The 12,419-nt window shown below is 42.0% G+C and overlaps 1 protein-coding gene across 1 annotated transcript in view; it reads right to left on the minus strand.

Annotated features, from left to right (window-relative positions):
- LOC134490881 (calcium/calmodulin-dependent protein kinase type IV-like) overlaps positions 1 to 12,419 on the minus strand; it is a 48,646-nt gene that overhangs the window by 19,465 nt on the left and 16,762 nt on the right. The window contains exons 4-6 of the mRNA XM_063294241.1: positions 9,957 to 10,039; positions 7,582 to 7,654; positions 1,295 to 1,385 (exon numbers count right to left, since the gene is read on the minus strand). Of these exons, the coding sequence (XP_063150311.1) occupies positions 1,295 to 1,385; positions 7,582 to 7,654; positions 9,957 to 10,039 (247 nt within the window). The remainder of the gene's footprint in view (positions 1 to 1,294; positions 1,386 to 7,581; positions 7,655 to 9,956; positions 10,040 to 12,419) is intronic.

Raw genomic sequence — 12,419 nt, forward strand, 5'->3', positions numbered from 1 at the left:
TTCTTACCAATAGTTACAGACAAAAATACTCGTAAGGAGGGAATGCAGTATCATTCTGTGTTGTGGTTTATTCGTTCAGTCGCTTCCGACTCTTCGTGATTTCATGGACCAGCCCACGCCAGAGCTTCCTGTCGGTCGTCACCACCCCCAGCTCCCCCAGGGACAAGTCCGTCCCCTCTAGAATGTCATCCGTCCACCTTGCCCTTGGTCGGCCCCTCTTCCTTTTGCCCTCCACTCTCCCTAGTGTGAGAAGGGGGGGGTGAAGAGCATCCCCTGAAGGTGCCTCAAACTCATGACTGAGCGAAAAGACAGAGACAGGTGGTGAACGGACCCTGAACCTTGAATATATGAAACAAGGATGTGGGTGTTTAGATAAGATTGCTTAGGTTAAGAATTTGTAGCTAATTGTGTGTAGGATGGTTAGCTGATAGAACTGTGTGTTTGAGTAGAGATAGACTTTGAAACCTTGAAACAAGGATGAGGGAGGATCTGCAGAATCATCCCAAAACCCATAAGTTAGAAGATAGGGCAAAAATGTATGAGATAATGTTGCCTGTTTGGTAGGAAAAAGGAAGATTGTGAGCTGAGCCCTCGAAAGGGGGGGAGGACAGATTTAGGGTATAAAAAGTTTGTGTAAACCTTGTTCTTGGTTCTTTCCTGCACCTGCATGGAGGGAACCCGCCTTTGCAAATGCGTTACAAATAAACTCTTTTCTCTGTATCATCGAACCTTGTGGATTGGAATTCTTTTGGGAGGTTTTCCCGCTGACACTAGTATAGAGCATAAAATACTGTTAAATGGTATGTTTCTATAAAGTCATTGTGCTTCTGTGTGTCTCTTGCTAAGTTAGTCAACCCTTAATTTAATGGGTCATCTGGGGGAAAAAGTGCCCATTTCTCCCAGATGTCTGTTAAACTCAAAATCCTATCCATATAATGACACTACAACGCCAATCATGTAAATTAACACAAATGTCACATTATATAACATATGACAAAATGTATCGTAATTTTTTTTTTGCTTTGGATCAAATCTCCAAGATGATTTACATCCTTCATGTCAATTTACGTCATTCGCGCAACTGACGTAAATTGACACAACGGACATAATTTGCAAGATCTGCAAAATGCCTTCATCGCTCATTTGATGTAAATTGCCGCAATGTTGTATTTTTCTACTTCATGGTTATTTGCGAATAATGGACACCTGTGTCCGCCCCCCCCCGCCCCCCGTTAGTCCATTAGAACAAGGTTTCACTACATAATAATTTCTGTTTGCATCATCCCAACCATACCAATTTTGAGAGGCGCATCGGGGGAGAGATCTGCATAGAGAAGATTCTCCGGTTTGAGGTCACGGTGGACTACTCCGTTTGAATGCAGATACTAGAGGAAATAAAGACAAAAAAGCATGTAACATTTCTGTAGTAAAAGTCCCTTACCTCTATACGCTGTCAAAAAGGATTCCTTTGGCACATGGCTATTTTTATTATTTTTATTTATTTAATGTATTTAATCAAGTTATTAGCCACCTCAATTGACAAAGCAACTTTAGGTGGCATTAGACTGCGTTCCAAATTTTTTGAAAACTGACTTGTGGCAATTCTATTCCACTGCTTAAAATGCTATGTCATAGTAGTAGCATGTCCAGCGTAGACCAACAAGGGGCTACAGATACTGAGGCTTTTCAAGACGTTTTTTTTTGTCTGTTCAATCATGTCTGATTCTTGGAGACTGCTGGAGAAGTCCCTGCAGTTTTCTTGGCAAGGATTTTCAGAAGTGGTTTGCCACTGCCTCCTTCCCAGGGCTGAGAGAGAGGGACTGGCCCGAGGTCACCCAGCTGGCTTTGTGCCTAAGGCAGGACTAGAACTCACAGTCTCCCGGTTTCTAGCCTGGTGCCTTCACCACCGCACCAAACTGGCTGTCAAAACTAGTGTACCATTATTGCTTGCATCTACTCTATTTGCTTTCTGTTCAGGATAGTTACAGCCTTGTTTCTGAATTATTAAGATAAAATGCAACTTTTATTCAGATGAAAGTCCAAGTCCCCAAACAATTGGAGTACAGTACTTACTTTAGTTGCAGATTTCTTTTTATTTTATTGTTTTGCCCCAAATCATTAATAAAGCCATATATATTCAGATATTACACAGGAACCACACACTGACCAAGTAACAAGCAATTTGAACAAAGTGCAAAGAGGCAGCTTCTGCTTAAAAACGGCAGGGAGCCTTTGCTGAACGTGAGTTATTCCTGAATAATTCTGAATAAATGTTATATCGGGGTTTAGCCACAGCAAAAGCACATTGCTCTGTACTGTAGTTTTCAGTGATTTAGGAAAAGTCAATAAAAGCCAGTCATAGCTTTATGAGTTGCTTGACCCCAGCTATTGGCTGTATTTTTGCAACATGGCTACTGGGTCATTTCTAGGATCAATGTGCTGGTGAACCCCAAAATGAGGTAATTTCAGGGTCAGTGGCCCTGTGTTACCTAGTCCAGGGTTTCTCAACCAGGCTTCCATGGCACCCTAGGGTTCAGCGAGAGATCACTAGGGCTTCCCTGGGAGATCACGATTTATTTAAAAAATTATTTCAAATTTGGGCAACTTCTCATTAAAGAGGTAAGTTTCATTCTTTCTTTTTAATTTAAGAACACTGTTAATGCCTGTAATACAGGCCTACTGGTGAAATTAATAGAATAATTTTGTATCTTGTGGCCTATATGTGAGCCTGAATGTGCAGGGGTTCCCCGAGGCCTGGAAAATATTTCAAGGGTTCCTCCAAGGTCAGAAGGTTGAGAAAGGCTGGGCTAGTCAGTCCTCCAAGTAAACAAGTTGCAGGTTTAGATCGGCGGAAAAACACAAGACATTCCATTCCAAACTCACTGCCAAGGCCCTGAATATGTCTCCCTAATTGGCTGCAGCAGCCTGGTTAATATCTATTGCTACCTGCCTGGCAATTGGAAAATAATAATAATAATAATCCAAAAAAGGTATGAAATACCAAGACTTGCAGATTGAAGTTGAATGCTTATGGAAAAATAAATTATTGGTTATACCAGTCATGATTGGAACCCTTGGAGCAATACCAAAAGGACTCCCTTGATATTTGAACATTTTGAAATTATCAGACCCGAACACCCTAATTTTACAAAAAATACTCTGCTTGGAACTGCTTATATCCTCAGACACTACCTTAACAATTCTTAGGTCCTTGGTCAGGATTTGAATTTTTCAGTTTTCACTAGTCTTTGACTGTGAATCTAGTTGTACATTACAACAACAACAACAAATTAAACTTTGTGTGCCATCCAACTCTCAACAACTCTGGGCAGTTTGAAAAGGGTCCATTGCCATCCTGGAGCCCTTTTGGTGAGCCATAATCTAACCCTGTGGCTGGATGTAGGGCTGGCTGGGGATTAAATGTGCTGTGCAAAAGCAAGCATTGTGCAATGGATTTCAATATTCAGACCACGGTTGTCTGCAGTGTGTGTGTGTGTGTGTGTGTGTGCGTGCAAATTAGCAGCATGGCAGATGGAGCATTGCGATGGAAGCCTCTCTGCCTTTTGGAGGGATGTCCCCACCCCACCCTGTGGACACCTATGATTCAGACATAAATATCAAAAGACTGGTCACATCTGCTCAAACTGATCTGGACCTTGCTCTAACTCCCTACAATTAAAAAATCCCAGTTCTTTCTTTCATTCACTCAGCTGTGAGTGATCTTTGGACATTCAAGAGCATTTCCTTCCCAGCCCAGAGTGATGGAGCCAAATTCCCACTTTCCTGCAAAGCAAACGATGGATTACTTTTGTATATGAATTTCTCTCATATTTTAAAACCTCTGGTTGCCTTGGAAACCATCTTCCACTGACCTTTAGTACAGAGAAACAGTGACCTACTAATATTCTCTCTAAGAGCTATATCTTTCTTCTCTTTCTTTTATGCTGTACTGAAATTTAGACTGCAGGAAAGAGCTTAATAAAAAATACACCGCTGCCATTTCTTTCCAGCCTGTCCTGTTTTTTAAGCTGCTTCTCTTTTGGGAGCAATTCCTTGGGGGGCGGGCGGGAGGGGGCTGAATACCAAATATGGAATTCTCTGCATTTCAAAGGATTCTGGAATGCTATTTATGAAACACGTGCTGAATAGAATTACACGTTAAGAGCAAGTAAGAATGTCCCTTAAGGGGGTGTCATTGCAAACCAAGATTAATGTATGATTTGCAAGGTGAAATCTGCAACCTTCTCCCTGCTTGTGAATTATTCTCTCCAACCCCGGTTGCTGGCAGCTTCCACATGCACACATACTCACAAAACCAAAGTACATGCACACATTGGTTGAGCAAGCCATAACTTGGCAGTTTTAACCTGTTTGTTAAATAAACAGCTGCTAATCAGGTTCACACAATATACTACACTGTAAATCATGATTTTCAAATCACGTTAAGCCAAATCCAAACAAATGGTTTAGTGTGTTTTTGAATCTGTTCTAGTACCCTTCTGTTCCAATTTCTCCCCAAGACTGTTCTTTAACCTGCAAAGAATTTGCCTGTGGATGATGGATGATGGATACATCATCGCCGTCCATCAAATCGTTTCTTTGATGGTGCAAAATAGGGCAGGGTTCCTCAAGCAGGGTTCCGTGAGAGGTCACTAGGGGTTCCCTGGGAGACCACAATTTATTTAAAAAATTATTTCCAATTCGGGCACCTTCACATTGAAGAGGTAAGTTTCATTCTTTATGTTTAGCTTAAGAACACTGTTGACACATACAGACAGGCCTACCCACGAAACGAATAGAATAATTTTGTAACTTCTGGCCTATATTTGAGCCTGAATGTGCAGGGGTTCCCCGAGGCCTGAAAAATATTTCAAGGGTTCCTCCAGGGTCAAAAGGTGGAGAAAGGCTGAAATAGAGGAATCTGGTGTCCTACTTTCCATGCCAATTCTACTGCTGTGATGTACATAGAAGGGTTACTGATACTACCCAAGTTAATTATGCCCAGGACTATTTCCACTGGCTCTGGAAAGGTCTGCTCTTTTTGATATTTGGAGGATGTAGAGATAGATAATGTCAATTCTTGTTCATGTCATTCTCTCTCTCACTGCATTCGCCTGCATTTTATCCTGTTTTGCCAGTTAACTTTTTTTTAAAAAACCTTTGCTGATGTTTTATAAATAACCCTCACTCTATTTTGGTTGGTGGAACTGAGTGTCGAGTATGCTTGCTCTGATCAGGATACAGGGATCGATTGGGAGTGTGCTGGGGGCAAACTATATTGGAAATTACCCCCAGTCATTTTCCAAAACAGCACTCCGTCCCAACCAAATCACAGCGGAAAGTGTACAGCTGGGTATCTTATTGGATGGGTGCATTTGGTGTTCTAGCTTTATCTCAAAGCCAAACTATTTAATGGGGCAGAGAAAATTCCAGGATTTGAGGGAAGGTGGGCTCAGTTGGGTCCTGGACTGTGTTTCAGAGTTCATCTCTCGTTCCTTGCCTTTTTCTGCCTGACACCGGTGGGAAATTTCTCCTCCGTTTGATAGCCGTTGAAGGAACAGCTGGCTTTCAGCGGCTGAGGGGAGAAAATGTTCACCCCCCTCTTCCTGCATACTGAGATCCTGCTTTCAAACAGCCTTGTGCAGCTATAATGAAAATATTGTGTACATTAGTATATATCAGCCTTTCTCAAGCTTTTGACCCTGGAGGAACCCTTGAAATATTTTTCAGGCCACGGGGAACCCCTGCATATTCAGGCTCAAATATAGGCCAGAAGTTACAAAATTATGATATTTGTTTCCTGTGTAGGCCTGTTTTTGATTGTAAGCTGCCCAGAGTTACTTGTTGAGATGGGCGGTTATAGAAATTAAATAAATAAAGATAAATAAATAAATGCATTAACAGTGTTCTTGTCCTGCCTTAGAGCAAAGGACCACACTGAGACGGTAGCTTGAGTCCCTGGTGTTTATTGTTCTACCCTACTAGACAGAAAATCCTGCCAAACTGAAAGGCCTGGGAAAACCCTCACGGATAAAACCCAGATATCAAGGCGGATCTGCTCTGAGTTTCTTCGAAGGGAGATTCAGAGCTTCTAAACTACGCATGCATTTTTCCCCCTGGATAGGGGCCCCCTCCTGCTCACCATCAGTACTCATGACAGTTCTTAAAGTAAAAATAAAAAAGGAAACTTCCCTCTTTAATGTGAAGGTGGCCGAATTGGAAGTAATTTTTAAAATAAATCGTGATCTCCCAGGGAACCCCTAGTGACCTCTTGCAGAACCCGAGGGTGCCATTGAACCCTGGTTGAGAAACCCTGGTATATATGAATACCATGTCAATAGATTTTAGATACTTTGACTAGAGGATAGTTGGACAACCAGCTGACTTTCACGGTCCCTAACCACTGTGGGTTGAGACTCACAGAAACTGTATTCCACCTCCATATAGAACAGTGTTTCTCAACCTCAGCAATTTTAAGATGGGTGGACCAACTCCCAGAATTCGGGGAGTTGAAGTCCATGCATCTTTAGGCTGCTGAGGTTGAGAAACACTGATGTAGAAGATCCTCAGCTGCCTTTTTGGGGCACATTTTACATCTTTTTTCTCTGCATTTCTCCCTTTCTCCTCCTTATCAGGAGGAGGACAAGCCCAAGCAGGATAATCTTAATTTCTTTTTGCTCTTCTTTCTGCCTTGGAAAACAAAATCCTAAATTAGTCCCCTCACCCAAACTAAGAGCAGACGCTTGGCAAATCACGTTACTGTTACTCTTCACCCAGGCCTTCAGCGGAGGAGAGCAAGTCCCCTTGCTTCCTCACACTGTATTATTATTATTATTATTATTATTATTATTATTATTATTATTATTATTATTAAAATTTATACACCACCCATCTCACTATAAAAGTGACTCTGGGCGGCTTACAAATAAAGTCATAAAAGCCATTATAAACATACAAAAGATACAAAAGATAAAAGAAGGCAAAAGAGGAAAACTAAAAGGTGGAGAGAGTGCCTTCATGCCAACCACCCACAGGGCTGCCTATCACTCTTAGATCCCCAAGCTAGTTGGTAGAGCCAGGAGTTAATGCATTTCTGGAAGGCCAGAAGATTGGGCTATCTTACTGTCTTTTATGTTTTATTATCGATTGCAATTTCTTTGATTGTTGTGAGCCGCCCAGAGTCACTGAGAGTTGGGCAGTATACAAGTTTAATTTATCATCATCATTATCATCCTAGGGAAATGCTGGTGCCATGTTAATTTCACAGGTTGCTGATTTCAGAGATTTGACAAGGGAAGCTTTCAAAGATAATGATAACTGAAACAATGAAGTCCCACATATGCACCCGCATGGGCCCCCCACCATCAGGGAGATGGGAGGCAGGGGCACTCTTGTGTAGATCCATGGGAAGCAGAGACCTCAACTGCATGTCTGCCTACAAAATTTCAGTTGCAGAAAAGGTGCCTTTGAAGGGGAGCAGAATTTAGATGTTGGTTTCCTTGGCAACAAAGATTCTACCCTCTGGAACAGGTGCAAGGCCACAGAGCCTGGAAAAGGGAAGGGAACATTCAAATGGCTTACGGAGACAGCTTCCAGGATCTGTTTCACCACGTGGGCCGCATCCCTTTCACTGTAGAATCCCCTCTCCACGATCCTGTGGAGAAGAAGCAGCGTGCAGAATTTTAAAAGAATGCCTTTGCCCTCCGCGGCCAGCCTGCCTGCCTGCAAATCAGCTTCTTGGGGAAAACACTTAAAAATAAATAATCAGGTGGGTGTTCTGGCCTCCTTTCTGCTGTTTTAATGTGTGATACGAGAAGGGGGAGGCTGGAAAGCTTTGCAGCGGAGAAGAGATGGCAGGAATGGCGGGTTGCTAGGCAACCAGTGCATTCCTCTTCCTGGGAGATGGAAAAGGGAGAAGGCTGCAGTGGTTGCTAGGCGACCATTCACACATTCGCCTGACCCCCCCCTCCCTTGTTCTCTGTCCCAGGGCTGCATGCTTTAATACAACAATCTGTTCAATTCAAATGATTTAAAAAAAAATGCCGACAAGCATCGTTTTGCAAGAAGCGATCCTCTTTATTTCTTATTCTTCCTTCATGAGGCAGAGCCTCTATGATGCCATGTGGTCCTGCGCTCTTGCACATCGCCAAAGAATGAAGAAATCCACTGCCTTGGTTGGGAAAACCATTTGTGAACTGCATCCCTGGATAAGCCAATGGAAGCCCGTAGGATGGATGGATGAACATCTCTTTAATTGGGTTGCAGCTGTGCAGCTGTGATTCCACACAGTGTTGAGAGCAAGAAGCGGGGAATGAAAGGCTCACCTTGCCAGGGCTAGCAAGACAAGGCTGCAGAAGTTCCGTTGATCACTAGAGGGCAGCCAAGAGTCAGGGTTGTCTGCGTCTCTTCGCTGCCATCTAATGGTCACCCAAAGTATTGCAGCCCACATTTGGTAACCCTCTCAACTTGTGGGCATCTGTAATGGTCTGTGGAAATGACCTTGGGAGACAGGAGGAAGAGCCACAGCCTAGACAGCTGTCATGCAAAAGCTATCTCAGCCCACAGAAGGAAAAGGGGCATGGGAAGTGTCTCAGAAGGGACCCTCCCTAGTTTTTTGCAGTCAAAGAAAAGGAGGGGGGAAATACTTTCAGACTTGCCAGATTCTGTTAATGTAACCTAACAATAAAGCTAGAGCTAGAATTCATTGTTGTGCTTCTTGTCTGGACTACCTCGCAGGGCTAACAGCATCACACATTTAAAAAGGGGGAGGGGGTTTCGATTGTGTCTTCTTGACTTTTTGGTGCCCTCTCCCCCCCAGATGTCCCTTTGCACAGTTAAAGATTCACAGAAGATGGAAAGAAACCTGCCTTTTGGAAGAGAGGGAAAAAAATTCCCTGTGCCTAAAAGAGAAAGACCCCCTAAAGTTACAGGGAACACCTTTGGGACCTCAGGCCTGTGGCCATGCAATTTTCTTAGCAAAGAAATGGTTTGCTTTGCAGGATACTTTTTCAACTTCCCCAACTATCCTACAGCCCTGATTTCCTGGTGGTCTCCTATCCAAGGACTAACCAGGCTTGATCCTGGTTAGCTTTTCAAAATCAGCCAAGATCAGGCATGAAGAAAACATCCTTCCCTTACTTGCATTCCTAGGAATTGCTATTGCTAGTTATTCGTAATCTCTAGCAATGACTAGATCTTAATGAAAAAGGAGGTTTTATTTGGCCTCTCACACGCCAGTGACTTGGCCCTTTTTTCCAAAGAGCTGTTCCTCTTAACGCCATCTATTTCATACCTTCATTTCATGCCTGGTTTGCAATGGCCATTCTCAAACATCGTGATTAATCCCCTGAGCCAGTGGGTCATGGCCACCCATCGGATTTATTTTCCAAGAAGGACACTAGATTGTAGGTGAAGCTGAAAGCTATTCGAAAATGTAGACAATGCTGAAATCTCTCATTTCCCCTTGCAATTGGCCAGTTTCCCATTTAGCTCTGTTTGTAAAAAATGAAAACAATATAAACCAGTGTTTTTCAACCTCAGCACCTTTAAGCTGTGTGGACTTCAACTCCCAGAATTCCCCAGCCAGCATGGCTGGCTGGGGAATTCTGGGAGTTGAAGTCCACACAGCTTAAAGATGCTGAGGTTGAGAGACACTGATCTAAACAAATTAAAGTAAGGTCAATCAGAAAACCTGGCTTGTTTTTTCCCATTAGTTCTAAGGAATTAACTCAACTGCCTCCATTTTCAGTGAGAGCTGAAGCCAGAAGGGAACAGGGTGGAAGGGGTGCTAAGGACTAGAGACTCTGACACTGATGACAGTGGATTAAACCAATCACCCCTTTGGTGTCCCAAACACATCTTTTCCCCATGGCAACAAATTACTCTCCTTTCCTTTGTTCAATTAGTCATCTTTAATTAATAATCTGCCAATTAAGCAAAGATTTCTCCTGTGTTACCTGTCAAACAGCTCACCACCTGTCACCAGCTCAAGGATAAGTGTGATCTCTGTGGGGGTTTCGAAGATGTCTTTGAGTTTGATCTAAAAGAAAGCGGAAATAGGGAAGGAAGAATAACTTTGATCTAAACCTTTGCAGAAACGAGGAAAAAACAATGAATTGGGGAATTCTAAACGTTTATACTCTTCCATGCCCATCTGCACAGATGCAGTTTAAAACTGTCCGTTCCAAGATATCACCCAGAATGCAAGATTTTGCAGGAAACCTCATTCTGCCTGATTTTACATCATTATATCCATCGGTATTAGAGGTTGGCAAATCTTTTAATTTGGGTTTCTCATTTTTGCAAGTTCATTATGCCCTTTTGGTTGAAATTGAGAGCATTTTCAAAATTGTACTAAAATCTGTATCCACATTAGTGCATGGACACATTTTGTTTGCCTTCTTTTTCTTTTGCAAACAATTGTCCCTAACCAGCCTTTTCCCTTTTTCTCAAATGCTCTTTGAAACCTGACACTTTTGGAGAATTGGGAATTTAAAATGATAATTCAGTTTTAGTTTGAGAATTTTGCTGCAAAAAGCTGAAATTAGATACATTTTCATTCAAATGCAAATTACACAAATCTCTCACCAATAACTACTCAGACACAGCTGTTTTGGTTTGATTTTTAAAAAATGCTAATTTATATTAAAAAATCCAAAGTGAATTGCCAGCTGGGTCCTTCTCTTAGGAGACCTTGTATAATGTGTCCTTTGGTGGAATCTCTTCTCTGACCCAGCACAATGGTAAGTCAGAGACACTGCAGGAAATACAGTCAAGGGCATTGTGGAAAATTAAATGAAGGTCTATATCCAGCCAGGAAGGTGAGGGATTTATAAAGGCCTAAAACGATAGTATTCCCTGTGACCCTCTACAGAAGTGAAAGTTGGACTTTGAAGAGGCAGGATAGGAAGAGCATTGGCGCTTTTGAACTTTGCCATTAGAGAAATACTATGGAGAGCTAAGAAAACAAATACATGGATCATCAAACGAATCAATTCATAGTTCTTACTCAAGGCACAGATGACCAAATTATCCTACTTTGGACACATTAAGCAAAGACCAAGATGCCTAGAGAAGGCTGTAATGCTGGGAAAGGTGGAAGGAAAGAGAAGAAGAGGATGACCAGCAGCCAGGGGGATGGACTCAGTCACAGTGGTGATGGAGCACCATTGGAAGGCCTGGAGGGCCAGGTTGGGGACAGATGGAGAAAATCTATCTACGTGGACACTGAGAGTCGACACCGACTTGATGGCATATAATCCATCAATCAAAGCATCAGCTGTGGATCTCTGCAAGGTGTTGGAAAGAGCAACATATAAATAAAAAAGACACAGTAAAACTGAAACCAAACAGCCATACAAACATCTTCTAGGAAGACACAGTTATATACACTGTTTACCTGCAACTCTTCAGAAAAAATCAATGGGATACTTTAAAAAGATGTCGCCTAAAACAATTTTGATGAGATTTTAGCAAGCAAATATATACATATCAAACACAAATCCCGAGATTTGACTTTTTTTTTTTTGCCTTTTGGCCCAAGCCTGGGCTTAGCAACAAAGGAAGTAAATCACAAGATTACTGAAAGATTCCCAGCTGTCAAAGAAACATGAAATCACAGCTTTTTGCATTCTTTATGACAACACAACAAATCTGAAACCCAGAGCCCATTTTGGGAAGGGGAAATATTTGCAACCCCATTCAAATTTTCTCTCCCCTGCTGCCCCTCCCTCCCTGAAAATGTCATGGTTTCTTAAGATGTTAGTGACACTGTGAATTTCACACCACTTTAATCATTACTTCTCCAGCTCAGGGTGCCTAGTTCTGTGATTCTACAATACTAGTCACACCAGGAGGAGGCTTAATGCTTTCTTCTAATACACAGCTGTGCAATCTTTTTCTTATTAACTTCAAAAGTTTGCAATCCTATTATCACTTCCCATCAACTGAACACTCGCAGCAGAAGGCAAAGTTACAAGTCGCAAGGGTAAACAATGAAATGAATTTTGCCATCCTTTTTTTTTAATGGAACTTTGAGCAAACAAAGAAACTTGTACAGAGTAGAAAAAACAATCCTGATTTTTAAAAAAAAAAAAAAGCTGAGATTTTGTTGTTAGTGCAAGAAACTAGATCAGTAATCACATAGGAAAAAGACATTCCTACACTCTGGTATATTCTAGGTGACTCTTCATAGAATCAATCATTGTGCTAAGGTACAATCTTGCTTTAGTGGGAGTAGAATACTCTTCCAAAGGCTATAGCTATTTCTTTTACAAAAACAGCTTTCTTCCAGTAATTAGGGGAGCAGTGATTTTAGCCAACGGAACGTCTGTGACCCTCGCGTCGGACAACCAGGGATAACCACTTGACAAGGGGAGCTGATCCCTACCCAAGAAGGAATATCCATATTTTTTAATACA

The sequence above is a fragment of the Candoia aspera genome, chromosome 1, assembly GCF_035149785.1.
Source record: "Candoia aspera isolate rCanAsp1 chromosome 1, rCanAsp1.hap2, whole genome shotgun sequence".
In the NCBI taxonomy this organism is placed as follows: Eukaryota; Metazoa; Chordata; class Lepidosauria; order Squamata; family Boidae; genus Candoia; species Candoia aspera.